Below are 23827 nucleotides of genomic sequence, written 5' to 3'. Positions count from 1 at the left end.
CCTGTCCGCAGATGCTCGAGTCCGTTATATAACATGACATAGTGTTCACATATAATCTACACACGTCCTGCTGCATACTTTAGATCATCTCTAGATTAGTTATAATATTTAATACAGTGTAGATGGTGTGTAAATAGTATACAGTAATGTATCGTTTAGGAAATAATGACAACATGGCGAGGTGAACAGTGCTCAAACGAGTGCTGGAGAGAGACTGAGTGCCTGTGAAGTGGCGGAAGGCTGCAGCAGGGGATGCTGCACATCACTTCATTCACGTCACTTAGCCTAGTGCTCAGAGCAGCAAATTTAAGTTTCGCTTTTTGGAACTTCTGCCTCCCCCCCGCCCATATTTTCAGTCTTCAGTTGGTTGAATCCAATACGGAGGGCCAACTGTGCTTTTTTTTTTTCTTCTTTCTGGTTGGAAGAATGAACCTTTAAAGAATTTAACAGTTTATCCTGCATCTTTTGTCTAGCTGACTGTGAGTGCTCCTGCTGAGTACTGTGTATTTCTAGTCATTGAAGACCGGTGGGTCCTGTAGTCATGGGACTGTTAGGGGGAGGGGACGCTGCCCTCAGTTCTGCAAGCCATCACCCACTGGAGGAGGCCAGGTGAAGGACACAGGGGTTTTTCTATGTATTTCTCTCAATGGTATATGAGTCTACAGTGATCTCAAGGTAAAAAAATAATTTAAGAAATTGTGGGGAACACTCTCTTTCTTACTCTTCGTTGTTTTCCAGAAAAAGTCACTTGCTGCATTGATTTACTCTCTTGAATTCTAATAATTGGGGTCATAAGCCTGATTAAAGTTCAGTTTTCAAACCAACTTTCTAAAACTGCCATGTATGTGAGGGCTCAGGCCGTCGGTCGTGTGCTTTCTAGCCTGTGCACCCCTGGGGTTCTGACTGAGGAGTAGCCAGAAGGAACATGTGCTGATCTGGGCCAGCATCCTTAGGGACCCTGTTCCTGCTGTGTGGTCGATGGTGTGACTCATGGGGAAGGGCACCCAGTGGCTGGATCAACCACATACAGGGCCCGAAATCTCCTTGCCTCCTAAAGACGGGCCCCCCTGAGTAGTCTGTTGTGATAGATCAGTGCCATGCACGGAAGGCTACTTTGCCCAGGGGCTTCATGGGCAGACTCCTTCAGGAGGGGTGCCATGGAAGAGGATCTGAGGGCTGGGGTCTGAGTGTCCCTCATGGTCACCTCTAGGATCACCTGGCGCAGCCCTGAGGATTCTGGAGGCGGGGGTACACTAAGTGGGAGTGTAGAGGTGGGCTTGGCATTTAAGAAGCCTGCTTGGTGTCCTGGGGGAGGGACAGAGGTAGAGGTAGGGGCAGGAGAGAGTTGGTTCTGAGAAGGCCAGAAAGTGCAGGTGGGCCAGATGAGCTGGGCTCATCCTTCCTGAAAGCACTGTAGCTTCAGATCCCACAACCCCAGCCCCGAGGCCATTTCCTCTCAGGCTCCTGGCCCCGATCCAGGTAAACACACTGCTGTTCTGGCTTTTACCAGGAAAGACGGTGCGTAGACAGCCGCCAGGTCACAGCGGCCCCTCCCTGACCAGGGTGGCTGCATTGCCACTGTTCATCCTGGTTTTCTGTTAGTTTGAGGTGGGGGTGGAGGTAGCTGTGACAAGACCACAGCATGACCTCACAGGCCACCCAAGAGGACCCAGATTCGTGCTGAAGGTCTCTATCCACCTCAGCCCCCAGCTCCAGCGGGGCCAAGAGGGAATGAGGTACTGGGAATGGGGGTTCAGAAAGCTACACACAGGTGTCCTGGGGTCCACCAAGACTGCTGCCCCACTGACTGCATCCCAGCTGGCACAGGGCTTCCCAACAAGTAGGGATCATGCATGTATAGAAGGCATGGTTAATATTTGCTGGAGGTGAGTGAATACTCCCCAAACCCCCAGGCCCCTATATGAGACAACACCCCTGTGGAGACAAGATCCCCACTGGACAGTCCTGTCCCCAGGCAGCCAGGGGGCTGCAGAACTCAGGGTCTGCTTGTTAGGGAAAGGGGCCCGAGATTACCTTAAGCACAGCTAAGCCAGGCCCTCCCCACAGGACTTGGGGCCTTGTGTCCCCATACTTATCTGACCACTGACCCCCCCCCCGCCAGTGCACAAGGGGGGGGTCACTCATGCCATCAGCAGGGCCTTGTGAGTCCTTGGGGACATCTTCCCAGTGTGGGAGTGGGGGCTGGGGCAGAGAGTAAGGGTCCTGCCCAGAGGCCTGACAGAGCTGGCTGTCCTCTGACTTTCAGAGCAGGGCAGCCAGTAGCAAGGTGCTGGAGGTGAACCCAGCGCCATCCCTGTCCCCGGGGGAGCAGCGAACCCTGGAGCGGAAGCTGAAGAAGGAACGGAAGAAGGAGGAGAAGCAGCGCCTGCGGGAAGCAGGGAGCCAGCCCGCCCCACAGACCCCAGCCACACCCACACCCGTGCCCTCGGGGGCCACGTTGGCCCTGGACTACCTCTGTAGGTAAGGTACCCTGACCTAGTGCTCAGGGGATGGGGCCGTGGGCCTGGTGAGCAAGATGGCACAGAAGTAGAGGCTCCTGCAGGGAGGAATGACAGACCAGTCGAAGGGTGCAGAGAGCAGGCAGGCAGAGGGCAGGATGGGGCAGTCCCAGGGGTGAGGAGTCCGCAGAGGAGCCAGGAGCGCGGGTGGCAGGCTGGGTCCCTCTTAGTGAGGAAAGGAGCCCACACCTGGCTCAGCCCTGGCTTGGGTGGAATGGCAGATAATGAGCCCACCACACATGCAGGAGCTTCCAGAGGCCCAGAAGTGAGGCCAAGGGGGTTAGAAATTTCATTTGCAAAGGTGTTTTCCGGGGAAGTGGAGGCATGCAATCCAGCAGGCTCCCCAAGAAACAGGGACTGTGTGGACTGGCTCAGAGGGCTGTAGTCCGCACACCCCAGCCTGGTTGGGTGGAAGAGCTGGGCTAGGTGGGCCTGGATCAGCTACCATGCTCCTGCCGAGGGCATGTCCAGCACTCCTCCTCCTCCCAGGCGGGCAGTGCCACCACCCTGGGCCAGAATCTGGCTGCTCAAGAAAGGTGACCCATCCCTAGACCCTGACGCTATGAGAGTTGGAGGTGTGACTGCAGACAGGGCTTCTTGGGGACAGAGAGGTCTTGTCTGTCACTGTCCCCATTTTCTAGATGAAGCAGTGGGCCCCGGGTTCAGAGACAGGGAAGGGGCTCAGGTTGGCTCCAGAACACTGAGCCGTCATCTGTGTGCGACTTGGTGTGCTTAGCTGTCGCCCCTCATCTAGGGCTTTCCATCTCCACATTCGTCCATGTGTGCGCCTCCCTGGAGCTGGCAGCCCTGTGAGGCAGGCCAGCCTGATGAGGACACAGCCGAGGTGGTCTGGCTGAGCCCTCATTGGCCATCCTTTGTGTTTGCTCAGAAATGTTTTGCCAGCAGGTAACTGGCCATAGTGCCCACTAAACACGTACCAAATGACAATGACCAAACCCAGAAATCCAGGATATTAACAGAATTATGGAATCACAGGGCTGCCATTGACAGTCCCCAAAGGGGATACAGGCGGCCCGGCCCCACATCCTACTTGGTCTGGCCGGGGTATCTGAGGGTGCGCATAGCCCAGGCATGGGGCCTACCCCCTGAGTGAGGGCCTGAGGTCTCCCCAGCTCCTTCACCCTGAGATGTCCCTGGTTTTCCCCAGTTGGGCCCAGAAGCACCAGGACTGGAAGTTCCAGAAGACACGGCAGACCTGGCTCCTGGTCAACATGTACGACAGCGACAAGGTCTGTATGGTGGTGGTGGGGCTTCGGGCCAGGTCTCTGAGGGGTGTGGGGGCGGGGGGTGTCTCCAGCTGGGTTTCTGAGGTAGGGGCTCAGGCCAAGTCCCTAAGGGGCTGATGGGGAACCCTCAGGCCAGGTCTTTGAGGAGCAGGGAGGGTGGCACCAGCTAGGTCTCTGAGGTGGGGGCTCAGGCCAGGTCCCCAGGGGCCAGGGCCATGTCTACTTGCCCCTCCTTCTAGGGCAAGGAGGGGGCAGCCTCAGCCAGAAAGCTTCTTGTCACCCCCATCCAGCAGCCATGCTGAAACCTTGGGCCAAGAAGCCCCTTGGAGAGATCTGTTCTCATAGAATTTAATGGTGCAACCTCCCCACCCTGAACTCCCCCAGTCTGACCCTTAACTTTACAGAGAGGAAGCAGGCTCCATGGAAGGGACTGGCTCAGGGCAGGGGCATGAGTGGCCAGGTTAACGTCAAATCTGCCTGGTGCTTCTGTGCAAGAGGGACTGTTCCCCAGTGATTGACATGTGTCCTGTCGGGGAGACCTGGAGGCTACAGAAACATGCGCTGTCACCCATGAGTCTCAGCCCTCACTGACCCTATTCTGGTCAGACCGTGCTGTGGCGGCACCATCGTGTCAGCCACATTCCTTAGTTGGTGCCACTGTGAGCAAGAGCTTGCTCTTCTCCCACATGTGTACTGACTGACTCTTTGGGTGACATCCATCAGTACCGCTCTCTCTCTGCTTGGTGGGCTGTGACCTATCACTGTTATCATTTATTCTGACAGTTGTGACTCCCATTGCAGGAGGTTGAGGGTGCCCTGAGTGCACATAGTTGGGGGGGTGCTGTCGGTCTCGGGGTCAAGGAAGCATCGTGAGGGAGGGGCCTTTGAGCTGAGCCCAGAAGTCCGCCCCCGGCATGGAGTCCAGTTGTCACAGCACCATTTATTGAATGGAATCAACACCCTTGTTGGAATTGAGTTGACCACAGATGTCAAGGTTTATTTCTGGACTCATGTCCATCCCATTGGTCTATATGTCTTGTCCTTAAGCCAGAACCACACTGTCCTGATGACTGTAGCTTTGCAGTGAGTTTTGAAATTGGGAAGTGTGAGTCCTTGACTTCTTTTTAAGAGAACTTGCAACCACATTTCGTCCTTACTCCTGTTTCTAGAAACAACTGGGTGATCCAGCTCTGGAGTCCAGGGTAAGGCAGAGGGTTCCACAGTGTCATTGGTTTCGCTCATCTTTCACGCTGCTGGGTGAGCTCCTTGCTCCTCACGTCTGGGAAGTCAGCCATTGTCAGCCGTCTGCTTGCACGCCCCCCGAGTCTTAATACCATTGTCCCCTCTCCCTCAGCCCAGCAGATTATCCCTTTAGAATGTACATCTACTTACTTTCGACTCTGTGGGATTTGGGGGGCGGGGCGGGTCGTGGAAACCCGTGTGGTCTGTGCAGGACTCAGCTGGGGCAGAAGGAGAAACATTCCCGCAGCCTGGGCCTGTCTCCACCTTCCTCTGCTCCTGCCGTCCTTGAGCGATTGCATGGGGTGGGAGCAGGTAAGGCGCAAGGCCCTCGACGATGGGGTGCCCAGGGGCTGGTCCCGGCCCAGCTCTTCACGAGATGGTGCTGCTTGGTCACCCCACGCTCCTGTCTCAGGTCGGAGCACCGTGCTGCAAGCACCTCGCTTCCCCACCGCAGGGTCCACTTCCCAGTCCGTTCTCTTGCCCGACCCTGACTGCTCTCATCTCTGTCCCTATCCAGGTTCCTGACGAGCACTTCCCCACCCTGCTGGCCTACCTGGAGGGGCTGAAGGGCCAGGCCCGTGAGCTGACTGTGCAGAAGGCCGAGGCCCGGATGCAGGCGCTGGACGAGGCAGGGGCTGGCAACCCGGACCCCCTGCTGCTGGGGCAGGTCCAGCGGGTCCGCCAGGTGTTGCAGCTGCTCTCCTAGGAGTGTGACTGTCCATGGGCCCCGTGGATACCGCTTGGCCACCCCTCCCACCCCACTGCAGTGGGGCTGTGGGCCCGGGGGGCACTGGCTGCCAGTGGGCAACACAGCTGCTTCCGGTCTTGCAGACTGCCTCTCCCACCGAGCTGCCTCGGTTAGCGAGAGCCCCACGTCCAGAGCCTTGATTTCCTCTCCGGAGGTGTCTGCCCACTGTTGGAATGGGAGCTGTGCCCTTCTGCATTGTTTAAATCCCTCTAGAGCAGAAAGCGGCGCGGTGGTTACAGCGCTTGGCTGCTAACCGAAAGGTCAGCAGTTTGAACCCACCAGCCGCTCCCAGGAGAAAGATATGGCAGTCTGCTTCCATAAAGATTACAGCCTTGGAAACCCTGTGGGGCAGTTTTACTCTGTCCTGTAGGGTTGCTGTGAGTAAGAATGGACTTAATGGCAGCGGGATGGATGGATGAGATGGCTCTGAGCTATCCAAGTCCCTGGCCCTCGCCTGAGGACGGCCCTCAGCCCCCAAGGAGATTGTTGAGGGAAATGTCTATTTTTCTACGGGGATGTTTTTCAGAAATTGACCCAGAGCCATCACACCACCTTCCCCCTGCTCAGCTGTGGTCAGTGGTGTCGTGGGGTGCCCCGTGTTTGGGTTATTTCCCAGACTGTTCCTGGTCCCCTGCTACATTCCGGGTGGGGCCTGTGGCAGTGGCACCTCCCACCATCCATAAAATAAAACACCTCTCTGGGCCAGCACCGTGTGGTGCTTGTGCAGCTGTTTCCTTTTCTGAGCGCGCCACATCTTTAAAATCTGACACAGCCCCCACCCCAAGGTGGCCGTGTGCTGTTCTCATGGGACACTGGGTGGGCGGGTCAGGACTGGATGGGACAGGCACAAAGGAGCAAACTCGGACCAGCAGGGGTGGGGAGGGGCCAGGACAGCATGGGGGAGAGCTGGGGGGTTGGGGGAAGAGTTGCAGAGTGGGGAGGCGGTGGAGAGGGGTTTGGAGAGCGGGAAGGGGGTGCTCCCTCCTGCTTCTGGGCCTTGCTACCTGCTTTTCTCTGCCAGGATCACCTCTCCCCTTCCTCCCTCTCCCTCTATCCCCACTCCTCTCTGTATGTTTTAATTCCTAAATGTCAGGCATTTCAAATGTACAGATGAGAACAGTCAAGCCTTTGAGTCCCACCACCAACTTTATCACAGCTCAGCATCGGCATCCTGGCCTCAGCCGCACTTTTTCCCCCAGAAACATGGTGATACAGCACAGCTGGCCCCCAAATCTGTGAACCCCACACAGGGCATATCGTGATCTGGGCCAACCAGTCCCAAGAAAGGTTCAGAGACTCCCCCGCAAAATATTGTGGCCACAGCCCTGAGCACAGCAACCCAATTTTCTGGAAGCTCACCCTCCACCAGGCTTGGAGATTCCGCCTGTCCACAGTGCCACCCTGGCCTTCCTGTTCCACCTCTGGGCCAGTTCCCCTGCAGGGTGAGTGCGCACCTTCTATGCACGGGTGCCTGGTCCTGGGGCAGCGGGACCCCTCACCATTTGCAGCTGCATGGGAACCACTTCCCAGGTAGTCTCCTTGTCTTCTGACATCTAGAGCTCACCCCGCCATCCCTGGACTGGGTGCCCTCAAGTGGCATCTCTTTCAGGAGCTGGGTCTCTGCCAGCGGGAGCCAGACTCTCCTGCACAGGGACGCCACAGTGAGGGCCTGCTGTTGGCATAGGACAGCCAGCAATGCGTACATCCTGGCCATGTCTGCCCTTCAGCCCCTGACCCTCCTGCTCACGCAGCTCAGAAAGGAGGCTGCCACAGAGAGAAAAAAGATGCCTTTCTTGGCTTCTGAATTTAAAAGGCCCAGGCCTCAGGCATGGGAAGGGACCAGGGGCAGAGACGAGATTTGGAAGGGAAGAGGGTACAGAACAGGCCATAGAATAGGCCCTTGGAATGACGGTCTAGAAGCTGCCTAGCTCTCAGCCCTGTAGTCCCCACCCACCCCATCCAAGCCTGGGCTGGCACAGCCGCAGGACCCAGCCTTGGGCCAGGCGGCTCCAAGCGGGAGGGCAGCCAATGTGGAAAGGCCAGCTCCCAAGGCTGTCTCCATGCCCCATGCTGGCAGGACAGCTACAATGCCCCCTCCTGTTCCAGCCTGCCCGGAGTGTCCCTGACCCTATGCCAGGCCACCAGTGACTGGGAACGGAGGCCTGCTTCAAGAGACAATGAAGGACACCCAGTTAGATGTGAAAGTCAGACAACGGTTGATTAGTGTAAGCTGGTCCCCACCATGTTTGCAGAACCTGCAGCCTTCATTCAGAGAGGTCAGGGTTGGAGGAGGCCCCCGCTTGGGGAGGTCACTGTGAGCCCCGTATGTGCCCTTGAGCCCTGTTGTCCCCTCATTCTTAAAGGGGATGTTAGCAGTGGTAGACTCAGGGTCATGGGAGATTTAATGACAACGGGCCCGAACTCCCTGACTCAGCCCATGCATGACACCCAGGTATGGCCCCCTAGCTGTGCAGCTGTGCCTGGCGACAACATCCCAGAGCCACCTCTGTCAGTGTGCAGTGTGTCACCCTCTTGGCCTCAGCCCCCCGTCTGTACCAGGGCCCGGTGGGGCTGCAGGGTCACCTGTGAGGAGCCCACGTTCTGCTCCCCTGCAGGGGCTCCCTGATGCCATGTAGATCCTCCTGGAGGTGGCTGCCCTGCTGGTCTGTCTGCTTACCATGTGGGCACTGGGGTGTGGCAATGGCAGGGGCATCCCCAGAACCAGGTGTGAGAACTCCTCTAGTCATCCCCTGCCCTGGGGAGGTCAGCACAGAGGGCCTCCAGGAGTGGGACCACCCCAAAGGTCCCTCCCTTCCACACTCAGGGCCAGGCTGGCCCTCAGCCTACAACTGGTCTCAGCCTGGGGCGCCGCAGCCCTACACCCTCCCAGCAAAGCCTGTCCCACAGTTGGCATCACCTCTGCTGTACGCATTCCAGCAAATTGGGGGCAGCCTAGGGCTGGACCTCATGTCCATGCCCTGTGGAGTGCAGCGGAGTGTAAGCCACCGCCAGGGGGACCTTCACCACAGGAAGACTGCTCCCATGAGGGCCAGGGGCGGCCCCTGATGGGGCAGCTGGGGAATGCAGGCGCGGGGACCTCGAAAAGTGCAGAATGAGGTGAGCTGGGGCTGGGGCCCTTGGGTGGGTGTCTGTCTCCCACTCCTCACCCCCCACAACACCACCATGCAAGCCCAGTCCCCACCATGCTCCATGGGGAAGGCCTCCTGCCCCCTGGATGAGGCTGTGTGGGCCGGTGGTGGGCTCTGGAGACACACTGAACCCCCAGGAGAGGGGGGCCAGAGGGGCCCAATGGAGCATCTGCCCCTCCCTCCATGGGTCTATAGGTAGCAGGGACAGGGTAAAGGAGCCTGCAGTCCCCCGCCAAGCGCCCCACACTGGGAGCAGGGTGGCCGTGGGGCAGCAGAGGTCCCGGGTGCTGTGTGGGGGTGTCCTCAAGCCCACCCCACAGCCACCCCCTGGGTCAGCGCCACCGGGGCACCGCGCACAGGGGCTGGGCCCGAGGCCGCATGGTGAAGGCCGGGGCAGGTGAGGCGTCCAGGGCTGCTGGGTGGGCGCTGGGTAGGGGCTGCAGGCGGAACCTCTGGAGGAGACCGGCAAACAACAGGAACAGCTCGGTCCTGGCCAGACTCTCCCCGACGCAGACACGGCGACCTGCGGAAAACCAAGGCATGCCAGTGGGTGAACGGCGGCCAAGAAGCAGTCCCTTCCCTCCACATGGCACTGGCTTTTCTGCCAGGGCTGACTCCCGACTCTCCTCCCCTTAGTAAGCCAGCGTCAGAGTGGGGCCGGGGCGGGGGGGTGTCAGGAAGGCAAGGCACTCTCCATCAGAGTCACGGAGGTGAACTGGAGTCTCCATTATGCCTAGGGGAGCAGCCCCTGATGCCTCCACACGAGCTCTAAGCCTTGAGAGCAAGCCTGGAGGAGCAGGGACAGGTGGGCTTTGACCTGGGAGGAACCAGTGCTGGATCTGCGGCAGCCCCAGGAGGGAGGTGGGGAAGCCCCTGCCCACTGGGAGCCCCCGTGCTGCCACTGACTAGGGTCCTGGTACCTGCAGAGAAAGGCAGGAAGGCCGCTCGCTTCACAAACCGCCCATCTGCGTCCAGGAAGTGGCCGGGGTTGAACTGCTCAGGGGTCTCCCACTGGGCCTTGTCCAGGAGCACAGAGGTCAGCAGAGGGATCACGGGCGTGCCCTGCAGAGGTGAAGGCTGAGCCTGGGCACCTGGCCCCAAATGGGGCACTGAGAGTGAACGGCCTGGCTGCGTTCAGGCGGGTGCACAGGTAGGCTGAGGCAACCCAGGAAGGAGACAGAGAGGAGGCAGCTTCACCTTCTTGAAGGTTTGCTGGAGACCCCTTACACAGCTCTGCCCATAGCTGTTACAGCCCATTCCACAGGTGATGAACTTGGCATTAGGAGGCCAAGTGACCCCCCCCCCGCTCCAGGTCACACAGGGAGAACCGCCCCCTTCCCCCCAGGTCATACAATGAGAACCCAGGTCACGTGGCTCTGAAGCCCAGTGAGGAGGAGGCTGTGAGACCAAAGGCGCCCCTGCCTGCCCCTGAACCCGCTTCTTGCTTCCAATAAGGGGACCCTGAGACATCAGGCACCAGCCCTGAGGCCAGGCTCGGCCACCTGGCGGTCCCTGAATGGGTACAGGATGTGGGGCCTGGGGGTGGCCAGCGGTGGGGGAGGTCAGAGGCCCCACCTTGGGAAGTAGGGCAAGTCACCCTGGGCCCCACCTTGGGGAGCAGGTAGGCGCCCAGCCGGGTGGGGGCGGCGGCGCAGCGCGGCACGTGTGGCAGGAGCGTGATGTAGCGCTGCACCTCGTGGAGTACCGCGTTGGTGTAGGGCAGCGCAGCCTGGTCGTCCGGCCGGGGCCGCCGGGGGCCCAGCACACGGTCCAACTCCGCCTGCGTGCGGCCTAGGGATGAAGGGCAGGCGTCTGTGGGAGCCCTGTCCCGCACCGCCGGGACCCGCTCGAGGAGCTGCTCGGGGCTGCGCTGGGCTCACCCTGCACGCGCGGGTGCCGGCCCATCAGGAGGGCGGCCCACTGCAGCGTGGCCGAGGTGGTCTCCGTGCCAGCCATGACCATGTCCAGGGTGCAGGCCACCACGTCGGCCTCGGAAAATAGGTCCGGGAGTTCTTCCCCCTGCAGGGGTGGGACGGGCGGGGCTAGGCTACAGGGCCTGGGATCCCAGCCCCGCCCCGCTCACCACTTACACAGCTCTGGGCTCGCGGGAGTGGTGCGAGGCAGACGACAGGCAGAGAGGGCCCTATCCTCCCACCAGCCCTTTGAAGCTGCACAGACAAGGATACTGCGGCTCAGAGAAGGCCCCATGCAGGATGAGGCCGGGTTTGGTGCACGACGGGCATAGACCCCTCCCCCTCCTTTCTGGGGAGGCCTCGGGATGCCCCCAGACCACTTAGGTAAACCCCGGTCAGGTAAGTCTGGGTTGAGGGAGGTCCGGCTATACGCTCACACCTGGCCGTGCTGGATCAGGGCGTCCAAGTAGCCCAGCACAGGGCCCCCGCTGAGCGCGTGGCGCCGCCGGGCCTCCAGGAGCGTCTTCAGGATGGCGCGCACCTCCTTGATCTTGCGCAGGACGGGCCTGTGCAGCTGGAGCAGGGCTCCCAGCCGGGGGAAGATGTTGAACATCTGGGGGCAGAGGCAGCAGTGCTGTGGGTGAGGCACAGGACCCACCCTGGGGGACAGTCTATCGGTCTATCCCACCGCCTGCAGCTGCGCTCAGGACCAGGATCTGCCCAGCTGTGGCCACAAGGGAGTGCCCCCACCCTCAGGACTAGGGACAGAGGGACCTCACCCCCAGGACCAGGGACTGAAGGACCCCACTCCAGGACCGGGGAAAGACAGTTCTCCATCTGCTGGGCAGGAAGGAGCAGTTGGACAGGTAAGACCTGAGCTAGGTATGTGCAAGTCACAACAGCTTCCTGCAGTTTTGCCCCCTCTTTCCATTCACCCAGAGCCCTGGTGGCATAGTGGTTAAGAGCTCAGCTGCTAACCAAAAGGTCAGCAGTTCAAATCCACCAGCTCTTCCTTGGAAACCCTACGGGGCAGTTCTACTTTTTCCTTTAGAATCGCTATCAGTCAGAATCAACTCGACAGCAACGGGTTTGGGTGTTTTGGTTTTCCATCCACCTACGGAGCCCTGGAAGCCCCAGCAGTGTAGTGATTAAGAGCTATGGCTGCTAACAAAAAGGTCAGCAGTTCGAATCCAGCAGGTGCTCCATGGATAACCCTATGGGGCAGTTCCACTCTGTCGTATAGGGTGGCTATGAGAGTCAGAATCAACTCCAGGGCAATGTTTTTTTTGTTTTGTTTTGTTTTTTTTTAAGGAGTCCTGGTGGTGCAGTGGTTAAATCCTCGGCTGCTATCCAAAACGTCAGCAATTCGAATCCACCAGCCACTCCTTGGAAACCCTGTGCAGCAGTTCTACTCTGTCCTGTAGGGTTGATATGAGTCGGAATCAACTTCACGGCAAGGAGTTTTTTTTTTTTTAAAGAAATAAGATGGGGTGGGGTGGTGTTGCTACTGTGGAAATAACTTTGCATCTGTTGCAGTTAATGAAAAAGAGAATTTGCAAACTTCAGAGCCTCAGCAGACCCCACTGTAAAATGGGCTCGAATACAGCCTCCTTCACCAGGTTGTTTGAGGATGAACTAGGAGGATGGGCATGTCTGAGGTGCCTGCACAACATCTGGCATACATACAGTAGGTGCTCCATAAATACCAACTGCTCTCACAACCCTACCTGGTTGTACTTTTCTTCCCCAACATTAACAATTACTAGTAGAAGGTTATATGTGTCACCTCTTCACTGAGGAGGGCTGTAGAACATCTGGCACATTCTTTTGCCCTGGGAGCTGCCCAGTCCTGGCTACTGGCTGCCCCTTTCACTCTACACTGACCCCTCCGGTCTCCATTCTCCAGGGCAGGGACCATGGGTGAACTTGACTGGGGAGTCAGAAGCCCAGGAGAAAGAGTCATCCTAATCCTAGGGGGATGGTGGGTGTTCCTGCGAACCTATTACCCCTCCCCCACACATACTTCACTTGGTAGAATTAGGACCAAGGCACAGGAAGACTCAAGATGCACTTCTCCAGCATTTCATGAATCATGGCTACTGATGTTAACCCTTACCTCACACCATACAACATCACCTTACTTGTGAAGTCAGCATGAAAAAGTGCATGTGAATAAAGTTCAACTCCCATTCCTGATAAAAACTGTCAGGAAAATAGGAATAGATAGAAGAAAAATTCCTCAACATAATAAAGGGAATTTATACAAAACCAACAGCCAACATTAATCATAATGGAGAGAGACTGAAAGCATCCCCCTTGAGAACAGGAACCAGATAAGGGTACCCTATATCACCACTCTTATTCAGCATTGTGGTGAAAGTCCTAGCTAGAGCAATAAGGCAATAAAAAGAAATAAAGAGCATCCAAATTGGTAAGGAAGAAGTAGAACCATCCCTATTTGCAGATGATATGATCCTATACATAGAAAACCCCAAAGATTCCACAAGAAAGTTACTGGAACTAATAGAAAGATTCAGCGAAATACCAGGATACAAGATCAACCTACAAAAATCAGTTGGATTCCTCTATGCCAACAAAGAGAACTTCAAAAAGGAAATCAGGAAAACAATACCATTTACAGTAGCCTCCCCAAAAGATAAAATACTTAGGAATAAATCTAACCAGGGACATAAAAGACCTATACAAGGAAAACTACAACACACTACTACAAGAAACCAAAAGAGATCTACATGGAGAAATATACCATGTTCATGAATAGGAAGACTCAACATTGTGAAAACGTCAATATTACCCAAAACAATCTACAGACATAATGCAACCCCATTCCAAATTCCAACAGTATTCTTTAATGAGATGGAAAAACTAATCACCAACTTTATATGGAAAGGAAAGAGGCCCAGGACAACTAAAGCACTATTGAAGAAGAACAAAGTAGGAGGCCTCATACTACCTGCTCTCAGAACCTACTATATAGCCACAGTAGTCAAAACAGCCTGATACTGTTAAAACGACAGACACATAGACCAATGGAACAGAATTGAGAACTCAGACCTACGGACAACTGATCTTCAACAAAAGATGAAAGTCCATTAAATGGGGAAAAGGCAGCCTCTTTAACAAATGCTGCAGGAAAAATTGGATGTCCATTTGTAAAAAAAATGTAACAGGACCCATACCTCACACTATACACAAAAACTAACTGAAAATGGATCAAAGACCTAAATATAAAACCTAAACTATAAAGATCATGGAAGAAAAAATAGAGACAATGCTAGGGGCCCTAATATGGCATAAATAGATTACCAAACGTAACTAAAAATGTACAAACAGCAGAAGATGAGCTAGATAAATGGGATCTCCTGAAAATTAAACACTTATGCTTATCAAAAGATTTCTCCAAAAGCGTAAAGAGAGAACCTACAGACTGGGAAAATTCTTTTGACAACACATATCTGACAAGGGTCTAATTTCTAAGATTTATAGAAAACTTCAACATCTCAACAACAAAAAGACCAACAATCCAATTAAAAAATGGGCAAAGGATATGAACAGACACTTCACCAAAGAAGACATTCAGATGGCTGACAAATTCATGAAGAAATGCTTGAGATCATTAGCCATTAAAAAACCAAACCAAACCCAGCGCCGTCGAGTCGATTCTGACTTACAGCGACCCTATTAGAGAGATGCAAATCAAAGTTATGATGAGATACCATCTCACTGACACTAATCGAAAATAACAAATGTTGGAGAGGTTGTGGAGAGACTGGAACTCTTATACACTGCTGGTAGGAATGTAAAATGGTACAACCACTATGGAAAATGGTATGGCACTTCCTTAAAAAGCTAGAAATAGAAAAACCATATGACCCATCAGTTCCTCTCCTAGGTATATACCCTAAAGAAACAAGAGCCATGACATGAAGAGACATGTTCGCTCATTGCAATATTCATGATAGCAAAAAGATGGAAACAGCCTAAATGCCCACCAACAGATGAATGTATAAACAACTGTGGTACATATACTCAATGAAATACTGCACAATGATAAAGAATAAAACAAATCTGTGAAACAGCTTACGACATGGATTAGTTTGGAGGACATTATGCTGACTGAAATAAGTCAATCACAAAAGGACAAATATCGTATGAGACCACTATTATTAAAAAAAGAGAAAAGGTTTACACACAGAAAAAGAAAAAAAATTCTTGATGGTTACCAAGGATGGAAGGGGGAGGGAGGGAAAATTACTGACTAGATAGAAGACATGTGTTAATACTGATGAAGGAAAAGGCAATACACAATACGGGGGAAGTCAGCAAAACATGACCAAGGCATGGGAGGACACTGGGAGCAAGGCAAGAACAAAGGGCAACAATGGTAATTACTATAGCATAGACAATCCTGCAACGATCGTATGAAGAAACACTAATTTATGAATGGGTACATAGTTTTTTTTTTTTTTTTTTTACATAGGTAGATAGGTATACCAAGTGGTGTGGGAGGGTGTAAAGGAACACATCCACCCACAGATACAGGTTTGGTGGTAGATATTTCTATGTACGTAACTGTAGGTGCTTTTTGTATATTAATATAGACAATGAACACACAAGGGTCACAGCAAGGGGAACGTTTTAGACATAACCAAACACTTCACAGGACAAAGTTCCTAGGCTCAAAGACCATAGACTCTGGGGACATCTACCATCAACTGGCACAAATTAGTTGTTAAAGACAAAGTTCTTTGGTGAGTAGCATCTGAGGTCTTAAAAGCTTGTAAGCGGCCATCTAAAATTCAACTAATGGTCTCTTGCCCCCTGGAGTAAAGCAGAATGAAGAAAACCGAAAGACTACGTGACCGTGTGGTTAATGGACCACGTGAGCCACACCCTACACGAGACCCTGAGACCAGAGGAACTAGATGGTGCCTGGCTACTACTACCAACCTCTCTGACTGGGATCACAATGGAGGGTCCCGGACAGAACATGATAAAAATTGTAGAACAAAAGATCAAATTCACATAAAAGACCAGACTTACTGTTCTAACGTAGAGTGGCAGAATTCTCGAGACTATGGCCCTAAACACCCTTCTGAACTGGGACTGAAGCCATTCCCAGAGACCACCTTTTGGCCAAATCGAAGGCCCATAAAATAAACAATAACACCTGAGAGGAACGTGCTCCTTAGAACAGTTATAGGAGATCAAAAGGGCAACATTTGTCCAAAAGCAAAGATGAAAGAAAAGGCAAGAAGTGGCAGAAATTCAAGACGAAAGGAAAGGAGGGAACTAGGACAGAAATGGGAAGAGTGCTGACACATTGTGGGGAATGAAACCAAGGTCATTGAACACTGTCTGTACAACCTATCAAATGGGAAGCTGATTGGCTTCGTAAGCTTTCACCTAATGCATAATAAAATATTTATTTAAAAAAAAAAGGTGCACATGAGCTATGATGCCCGTTACAAATAGGGATACATATGAGCTCACGTAAATGTAGAGTTTTAAAGTGGTGTTTTAAAATTTTAAGTTAAATGTTCAAAATATTAAAAATTTGAGAATTCTTAAAAATGAAATGCATTTGCCCCTGGGAGTTCTGAAAGTTGAATGAAGGCAGGATTGGAGCCAGATGAATAATCCCTAGACTACCAGGCTGGGGGTCTTGGGGACACCAAAATCCTGGGAAGACATACCCTACCCTATCCACCCTGTCCCCCGAGCAGGTGCATCCATGACTGCTGGGAGGGGGTGCAGGGAGCTGAGGAGCCCCTGCTCTAGACCCACCCCCTCACTTGCTGCTAGGGGATGAGGTCCAGGGAGCAGAACCACTTATGCCAGAAACAGGATCTAGCTTGGTCTTTGGACCCCAAATCCCAGGCTGAGCTGGGGGACAGTGGTGGGATGCCCCCCAGTGCTGCCCTCACCTGCAGGCCGGGGGAGCCCAGGAGGACCATGACCTCATCAATGAGGCCCAGCAGCGAGACAAACAGAGGGTCTTGGTAGTCAAACCGCTGGCCAAAAAGGAGCGTGAAGGTGATGTTGGAAGGCGCCCAGCCAAGCAGGGGTAGTGGGAAGGGCCGGCCTGGGGGAGAGAGAGGCATCGGGCCAGGTAGGGACTTGGGAAGGGGGGTGCTCAGCCCCCATGAGGACCTGGGAGAGAGGTGTCTGGCCCCTGTGTGGACCTGAGAGAGGGACATGCAGCCCTCACGTGAACCTAGGAAGGGGCGCCAAGTCCCTCTGGGGACCCGGGAGGTGGTGACCGTATCCTGTGTGGATCCAGGAGGAGGGGTGCCCGTGTCTCGCATGGACCTAGGAAGGGGTGCCCAGCCCCACGTGGACCCAGGAAAGGGTGCCCAGCCCCACCCACCTCCATAGCTGTCCAGCTCCGCCACAAGCCACTCCAGCTCCTCCAGGACCTTATGGGCGGCAGGCGCCCGTCCCACGCCCAGGCCATGCAGGACTCGAACAGTGAACTGGCGTGCTGCTTTCCACTGGGGTCCAGATGAGAAGAAGATGCCTGTGCCAGATATGGCCTGGTGAGCCATGCCACACGGTGCTGGCCACAGCCGGGTCAACTGGCCCCTGTTTTCCCACAGGCTGGCCTTGGCTGGGCCCTGGCCTCATGGCTCGTGGATGTAAAGACTCGGTTGGCTGTCCCTGAGCACCTTCTCTCCCCTAGGCTTCACTCCCTCCCCAGCACCAGTCCCAGAGCCCAGGCCCCTCTCCAGCTCCTGCCTGGTGACACTGAAAACACGCTTCTCCTCAGAGCCCCCAGCCCTCCCGGGCCCCAGGAGCCAGGCTGGTAACCCCAGCCTCAAGCTTGCCAGGGGCTCCACCTACCCCTTCCTCCCTGGATGTGTTGGAAGATGGGAATGAGTGGCCGATCAGCCAGCTTCTGCCCAGTGCCCACCAGCGCTGCCCTTACTGCCTCGAAGCCTGTCAGCACCACGGTCTTCTGGCCACCCAGGTGCACCGTGAACACCGGCCCATACCGCTCTGCGAGCTGGGGGCAGGCGAGAGTCAGCATGCAGCCCCCCCGCCACCCCAATCCCTGCTAGGCCACACTGGATGGTGGACTCAGAGCTCGAATGTGGGGGGAACATCAGCAGGGCCAGGGGTGGTCCAGCAGGAGCCACAGAGTGGGAGGGTTGGGAGTGTTAGGTGGTCAGGGCAGTCTGGGGCAGCCTGCTCTTAGCACTAGTTGAGGACTGTCCAGCTCCCCCTACACCCAGCCAGGAGGAGCCAGGCTGGCCGCACCTACTCATCCACCTTCGGATGCCACTGCACACTGACCTCAAGCATGGGTGCTACTTCTAGGACCACCCCCTCCCCTCTGCTGACCCCAAACCTGACTGTCCTGCAGGCTCACAGCAAATGCTGTCTCCCCCAGAACACCCTCCTGGTTCTGCTTCTCCCCATTCTGGGCCAAACTCCTCAGGAGGCCTCTTAACTCAATGTGACTGTTGCCTGGGGTGGGAGGAACATGGGGGGAGGTGGGTTCTCTTCCCAAAGGCCAGCTGGCCCCGGACTCCTGTGTCCCCGCAGGGCCTAGTGTCACACTGGGTGGAAAGGAGAGCAACCCCCCGGGGCTGGCCGGCAGCTGCAGCACCAGGAGGCCGGCACCCTCCTACCTCCATCAGCGAGCGGTCCAGCCGCCGCACGTCCAGCAGATGTAGGTTCCCAATGAGTGGAAGGGGGCATGGCCCGGGGGGCCAGCATGCAGCTGGGGTTGGGGTGGAGGCTGGGGCACGACATAGCCCCCAGAGCCCCAGGAGCCCCAGGAGCAGCCCCAGGAGCAGCAGGGTCACCACAGCAGGCAAGGCCATGAGGACGTGGCCCCACAGGCTGCACCCGGCCTTATAGGCCCCATGGAGGGCGTGCCACTCCCCACCCTGCTGCCGCCCCGAGAATGCGGCGTGAGCAGTTTGCAGGTGGCAGCCCCAGCTTAAAGCGGCAGGCATGGAATGTGGGGGCACGCCTGTCCCGGGGAGGGGGCTGGGGCCCTGTCGGGGGCCGGGCCAAGCTGACTGTGCTTGAGGCCCTCAATCCCCACTCCTGGCTAAAGGACCAGGGACAAGGACATGGCGTAGGGACCAGTCCACCCCCGTTTGCCTGTGGGGCCTGCCCGCCCACCCACTCTGCCTCAGTCTCCCCATAGGAACCAGACTCGTAGGGTTTGGGGCCTGGCCCAAAGACCAGGACCACTACACTACCGTCCCATGCTTCTAGCCTAAGCATCCCTCTGCAGCAACCCTGGGGGGCAGGGAGGTTGGTGGGCCTCTCCCTAAACCTACCACATGAACCTGTGTGAACAACAGGGCCATCCGAGGTCCTCCTGGCAAATGCTCTGACTCTGGCTGAGGGCCCCTCATGGCTGGCATCCCCTGGAAGGCCACATGGGGCAGGAGGCAGGGGCTGGGCTGGACAGAAGGGCGGGTGAGCCACTCAGAGGAGTTTATGAGCTCCCAACCATCTGTGGGACAAACTTCAGTCTCATAAACACTGGTGGCCCAGCCTGCCGGGGGGAGGCTGCTGCTTTGGGAACAGTTTTGGGATGGTGGGGGGCTGGCTGTTGGCACCAGAAGCAGCTGAGCCTGCTCTGCACCACCTGCCCAGACACGAGGCAGCTGGGCCTGCAGCTGGGGCCCTGTCACCGACAGCTGGGGCCTCACCTTGGGCCTGTCTGCTGAGGGCTGCCACCAGATCCGAAAGCACAGGACAAGGCAGCCTGAGGGCCTGGCCTCAACCCCTTCCAGGGCTGGATCCTCTATTGGCCCTGGAAGGAAAGCTCCAGCCTCATTTTGCACACTCCCTGAGACAGGGAGCTCACCCTGTCTCAGTCAGCCCCTTCCTTTTAATAGCCGAACGCGCTGCAGACTCTGGATCCCTTGTGCACAGTGAGGTGAGGGGCTGGACCAGAGGCTGCTTCCTCCAGGTTGGCAAGGCCTGGGTGCAAGACTGAGGCCTTGGCACTGCCTGAGAGGGACAGCCCAGTTCCTTGCTGCAGGACCCAGTGGGTGCCCACCCGGCAAGGCCTGGCAAGGGCAGGGTAGGCAGGTGGGAAGTCAGTTGAGTGGGTGGGTGGTTGGGTGGAGAAGGGGGTGTTCTGGAACCTGGCCAGGGCTCTGGCTGAGCCAGTTTCTCTCATTGCTTCTACCCTCTACGTGCTCACCTGGGCAGGTATCTTACCTGCAGGATCTTTAGATTCTCCGAACAGCCCTGGTAGTGCGATGGTTAAGCACTTGGCTGCCAACAAAAAGGTCAGTGGTTTGAACTCACCAGCAGCTCCACGGTAGAAAGACCTGGTGATCTGCTCCCATAAAGATTACAGCCTAGGAAACCCTGTGGGGAAGTTCTCCTCAGCACATGTGGGGTCACCAGGAGTTGGAGTCTACTACCAACAACAACAGCAGCCTTATGAGGTCACCTGCTACCCCCTCACTTCAAGGAAGAGGGAGCAGGGACTCTGCTGAGGACTGGTTCCCAGAGATGAGAGAGCTGTGAGGCATTAGCTGCCCCCCCCCCCACAGTGCCCTGGGTGGCTTTTGGCCACGTTGGTTGAGCGGCCCCTCCACTACGCATCCCTCCTGGGAGGCAGGGTCTCAGGGTGAAGACACGGCTTAGGAGTGAGAGATACCTAGTCCGATGCCACCTTGGCCTTGCCCACTTTGGCCTTGTGGTCTCGGGCAAGTGACTCCACCTCTGCAAAACTTGGGCATCACAATCCCAGCCATCAAAGGTCTGAATATTCGACTCACAAAGCCATGAGTTACCCAGGGCCTGCAGTGTGTACCTGGGGGGTGCCAACTCAGGAGTCTGGGTCCTGCTGCAGATGCCCAAGAACATGGCAGGGGCTCGAGTGGGTGGGCATGGGCTCATCACCACCAGGGTGACCAGGTGGGACCGGGGTCCCTCGGGAAGGACATGAGGCCCTGCCCGTGGGCCCCATCCAGGTGAGGCCATGTGGGCCCCAGAGTTCCTTAGAGCTGGTCGAGACAGGGCTCAAGTTCAGGGTTGTTGAGTCAAATCTGGCCCAGGAAGGTGGAAAGGGGGATGAAGTTTGTCAATGAATCTCTCAGTGTGACGTGACCATTCAAGGGTTCAAAAAAATGAGTTGCCGTCCAGTTGACTCTGATTCATGGAAACCTCATGGGTGCCAGAGAAGAACTGGGCTCCTTTGATTTTTTTTCTTTAAATTTTCTTTATTTTTTCATTGTTGTTGAGAATATACACAGCAAAATGTGCACCAGTTCAACAATTTCTATATGTACATTTAGTGACATTGCTTCATTAACTACATTCCTCAAGTTGTGCAACTATTCTCACCCTCCTTTTCTGAGTTGTTTCTCCCCCATTAACATAAACTCACTGTCCCCTAAGGGTCCTATCTAAGCTTTCGAGTTGGCGTAGTCAATTTGATCCCGCATAGATAGTTCTTAAAAAGCACGATGCTCAAGGCAGACCTTTTCTACTGGTTAAGCTAAACTATTGTTTGGTTTTGAAAAGACATCAGGGGATATTTCTGGTTCAAGGTTCAAACATTATCTCAGGGCAGTAGTTTCAGGGGCTCATCCAACTTTCATGACCTCAAAAGTCCATGAGGATTTGAAATTCTATTCTGCATTTTCCCCCTTTTGATCGGGATTCTTCTACAGAATCTTTGATCAAAATGTTTAGTCATAGTAGCCGGGCACCATCCGGTTCTTGCAGTCTCATGGCAAAGGAGGCGGTTGCTTGTGGAGGCAGTTAGCCACACTTTCCATACCCTTTTCCTGTTCTTGACTCTCAGTCTTCCTCTCTTGCTCCAGGTGAATAGAGATGAATTGTTATGCCTTGGATGGCCGCTTGCAAGCTTTTAAGCCCCCAGGCACTATGCAATGAACTTGGAGGTAGAATAGAAGCACAAACCACGTTATTAGGCCAATTAACTGGGATGTCACATGAAACCATGACCCTAAACCTCCAAACCCAGGAACCAAATCCCATGAGGTGTTTCATTGTACATAAGAAGGCTCAGCAGCTGCTCTCTCAGTCTCTCTCTCTCTTTTTTTTTTTTTGTCATTTTTGTAAATATATCTATCACACAACTTTTACCAATACAACCTTTTACACATATACAACTTATCGACGATGACCACAATAATTGGCTGTGCAGCCCTACCTTTAATCATTGCGATTTTTCCATCACTGTTAACTTTCCTTTTCCCCTTCCTTCTCACCTCTGGTAACCACTAATAAATTTTGGTCTCCATACATTTGCCTTTTCTTGTCTTTTTATATAAGTGAGGTCATATAATATTTGTGCTTTTGTGATTGGCTTATTTCACTCAGCATAATGTCTTCAAGTTCCATCTATATTGTAGCACGTATCAAGACTTCATTTCTCCTACTGGCTGAGTAGTATTCCATTGACGTATGTACCACATTTTGTTTATCCATTCATCTGTTGACGGGCATTTAGATTGTTTCCACCTTTTGGCTACTGTGAATAGTGCTGCAATGAACAGTGGTGCACAAGTCTCTACCTGAGTTTGTGTTTTCAAGTCTTTTGAGTATATACCTAGGATATATTCCTGGTCATATGGTTGCTATGAGTTGGAATTGACAGCAATGGGGTTTTTGTTTTTGTTTTATAGTAGTTCTATTTTTATTATTTATTTTTGAGGAAACACTACACTGTTTTCCACAGTGGCTGTACAATTTTGTATTCCCACCAGCAGTGAAGACTTCCAATTTCCGCTCATCTTCGTCAACATTTGTTATTTCCTGTTTTTTTGTTTCTTAGCTATCCTAGTGGGAGTGCAATGGTATCTCATTGTGGTTTGGATTTGTATCTCTCTGATGGCTGATGATGTTGAGCACCTTTACATGTGTTTGGTGGCCATTTGAATGTCCTCTGTGGTAAAATGTCTATTCAAGTCCTTAGTCCATTTTACGATTGGGTTCTTTGTCTTTTTGTTGTTCAGTTGTCAAAGTTTTATACCTATTTTGATTAGTAGATTCTTGTCAGATGTATGATTTCTGAAGATACTCTCCCAGTTGGTAGCCTGTTTTTTCACTTTTTTTGTAAAGTCTTTTGATGAATAAAAGTTTTAATTTTTATGAGGTCCCATTTATTTATGTCATCTTTTGCTTTTTGTGCTTTTGTCATCATGTTAGACAATCCACTGTTGAAAGCTAGGCCTTACAGCGTTGCCCCTGCTTGTTCTTCTAAGAATTTTATGGTTTTAGTTTGCACATTTAGGTTCTTAATCCATTTTGAATTTGTTTTTGTGTATGGTGTGAGGCAAGGATCCTATTTCATTTTTCTGCTTGTGGAAATCCAATTTTCCCAGCTCCATTTACTGAAAGAGGCTCTTCTTTCCCATCCAATGGACTTAGCACCCTTGTCAAAAATCATTTGACCACAGATATGTCGGTTTATTTCTGGGCTCTCAGTTCTATTCCACTGGTCTGTGTGTCTATTGTTATACCAGTATCAGACTGTTTTTATTTAAAATCAGGAAGTGTGAGTCCTCCTACTTTGTTCTTCTCTTTCAGCATTGTTTTAGCTATTTGGGGCGTCTTGACTTTCCATATAAAGTTGATCCATAGGGTTTTCAATGGCTGATATTTCTAAAGTAGATGGTCAGGACTTTTTTGTGAGGCACCTCTGGGTGGACTCAAACCTCCAACCTTAAAGCAGCCGAGTACATTCACCATTTGCACCACCTAGGGGCTCTGTATTGGACCCAGAGGAGTCCTAAGTCCAGCCCTATGGAAAGCAAGGAGAACTAGACTTTTCCTGTTGGGGAAGCAGCACAATTCCAGAAGAGCACTTGTAGCAGAGTCCCAAGGGCACTATGTTCAGACATGCAACATCGTGACAGGGTGGCAGGGTAAAGGCTGGGTCCACCAGCCACCCTGGATTCAGCAACATAAGCCAAGGAAGAAGAGTCAGGGGTTTGGAGTCCACCAGACCTTGTTCCAGACTCAGCTGCTCCATTCG

The 23827-nt window shown here is 53.9% G+C and overlaps 2 protein-coding genes across 7 annotated transcripts in view; one reads left to right on the top strand and one right to left on the bottom strand.

Moving 5' to 3' along the window:
* The window catches only part of C12H7orf50 (chromosome 12 C7orf50 homolog), a 120557-nt gene extending 113954 nt beyond the window's left edge, over window positions 1-6603 (top strand). For 5 of the 6 annotated variants that reach the window (XM_023555903.2, XM_064295946.1, XM_064295945.1 and 2 more), the window contains 4 exons: window positions 2267-2481; window positions 3688-3769; window positions 4936-4968; window positions 5526-6603. In XM_023555903.2, the coding sequence (XP_023411671.1) occupies window positions 2267-2481; window positions 3688-3769; window positions 4936-4968; window positions 5526-5714 (519 nt within the window). In that variant the 3' untranslated portion in view covers window positions 5715-6603. The remainder of the gene's footprint in view (window positions 1-2266; window positions 2482-3687; window positions 3770-4935; window positions 4969-5525) is intronic. The other variant, XM_023555902.2, reaches the window with a different exon arrangement.
* A 1173-nt stretch (window positions 6604-7776) lies between these two features.
* The window catches only part of LOC100676533 (cytochrome P450 2W1), a 21497-nt gene continuing 5446 nt past the window's right edge, over window positions 7777-23827 (bottom strand). Inside the window, exons 2-14 of the mRNA XM_023555834.2 lie at window positions 20613-20771; window positions 20029-20085; window positions 19419-19615; window positions 19134-19259; window positions 18471-18842; window positions 17680-17842; window positions 17207-17356; window positions 16764-16921; window positions 11258-11431; window positions 10786-10924; window positions 10515-10696; window positions 9826-9967; window positions 7777-9428 (exon numbers count right to left, since the gene is read on the bottom strand). Coding sequence (XP_023411602.2) covers window positions 9238-9428; window positions 9826-9967; window positions 10515-10696; window positions 10786-10924; window positions 11258-11431; window positions 16764-16921; window positions 17207-17356; window positions 17680-17842; window positions 18471-18842; window positions 19134-19259; window positions 19419-19615; window positions 20029-20085; window positions 20613-20771 — 2210 coding nt within the window. The 3' untranslated portion in view covers window positions 7777-9237. The remainder of the gene's footprint in view (window positions 9429-9825; window positions 9968-10514; window positions 10697-10785; window positions 10925-11257; window positions 11432-16763; window positions 16922-17206; window positions 17357-17679; window positions 17843-18470; window positions 18843-19133; window positions 19260-19418; window positions 19616-20028; window positions 20086-20612; window positions 20772-23827) is intronic.

The sequence above is a fragment of the Loxodonta africana genome, chromosome 12 (assembly GCF_030014295.1).
Source record: "Loxodonta africana isolate mLoxAfr1 chromosome 12, mLoxAfr1.hap2, whole genome shotgun sequence".
NCBI lineage: Eukaryota > Metazoa > Chordata > Mammalia > Proboscidea > Elephantidae > Loxodonta > Loxodonta africana.
The sequence above is the reverse complement of the archived record's forward strand: the minus strand, read 5'-3'. Positions and strand labels throughout refer to the sequence as shown.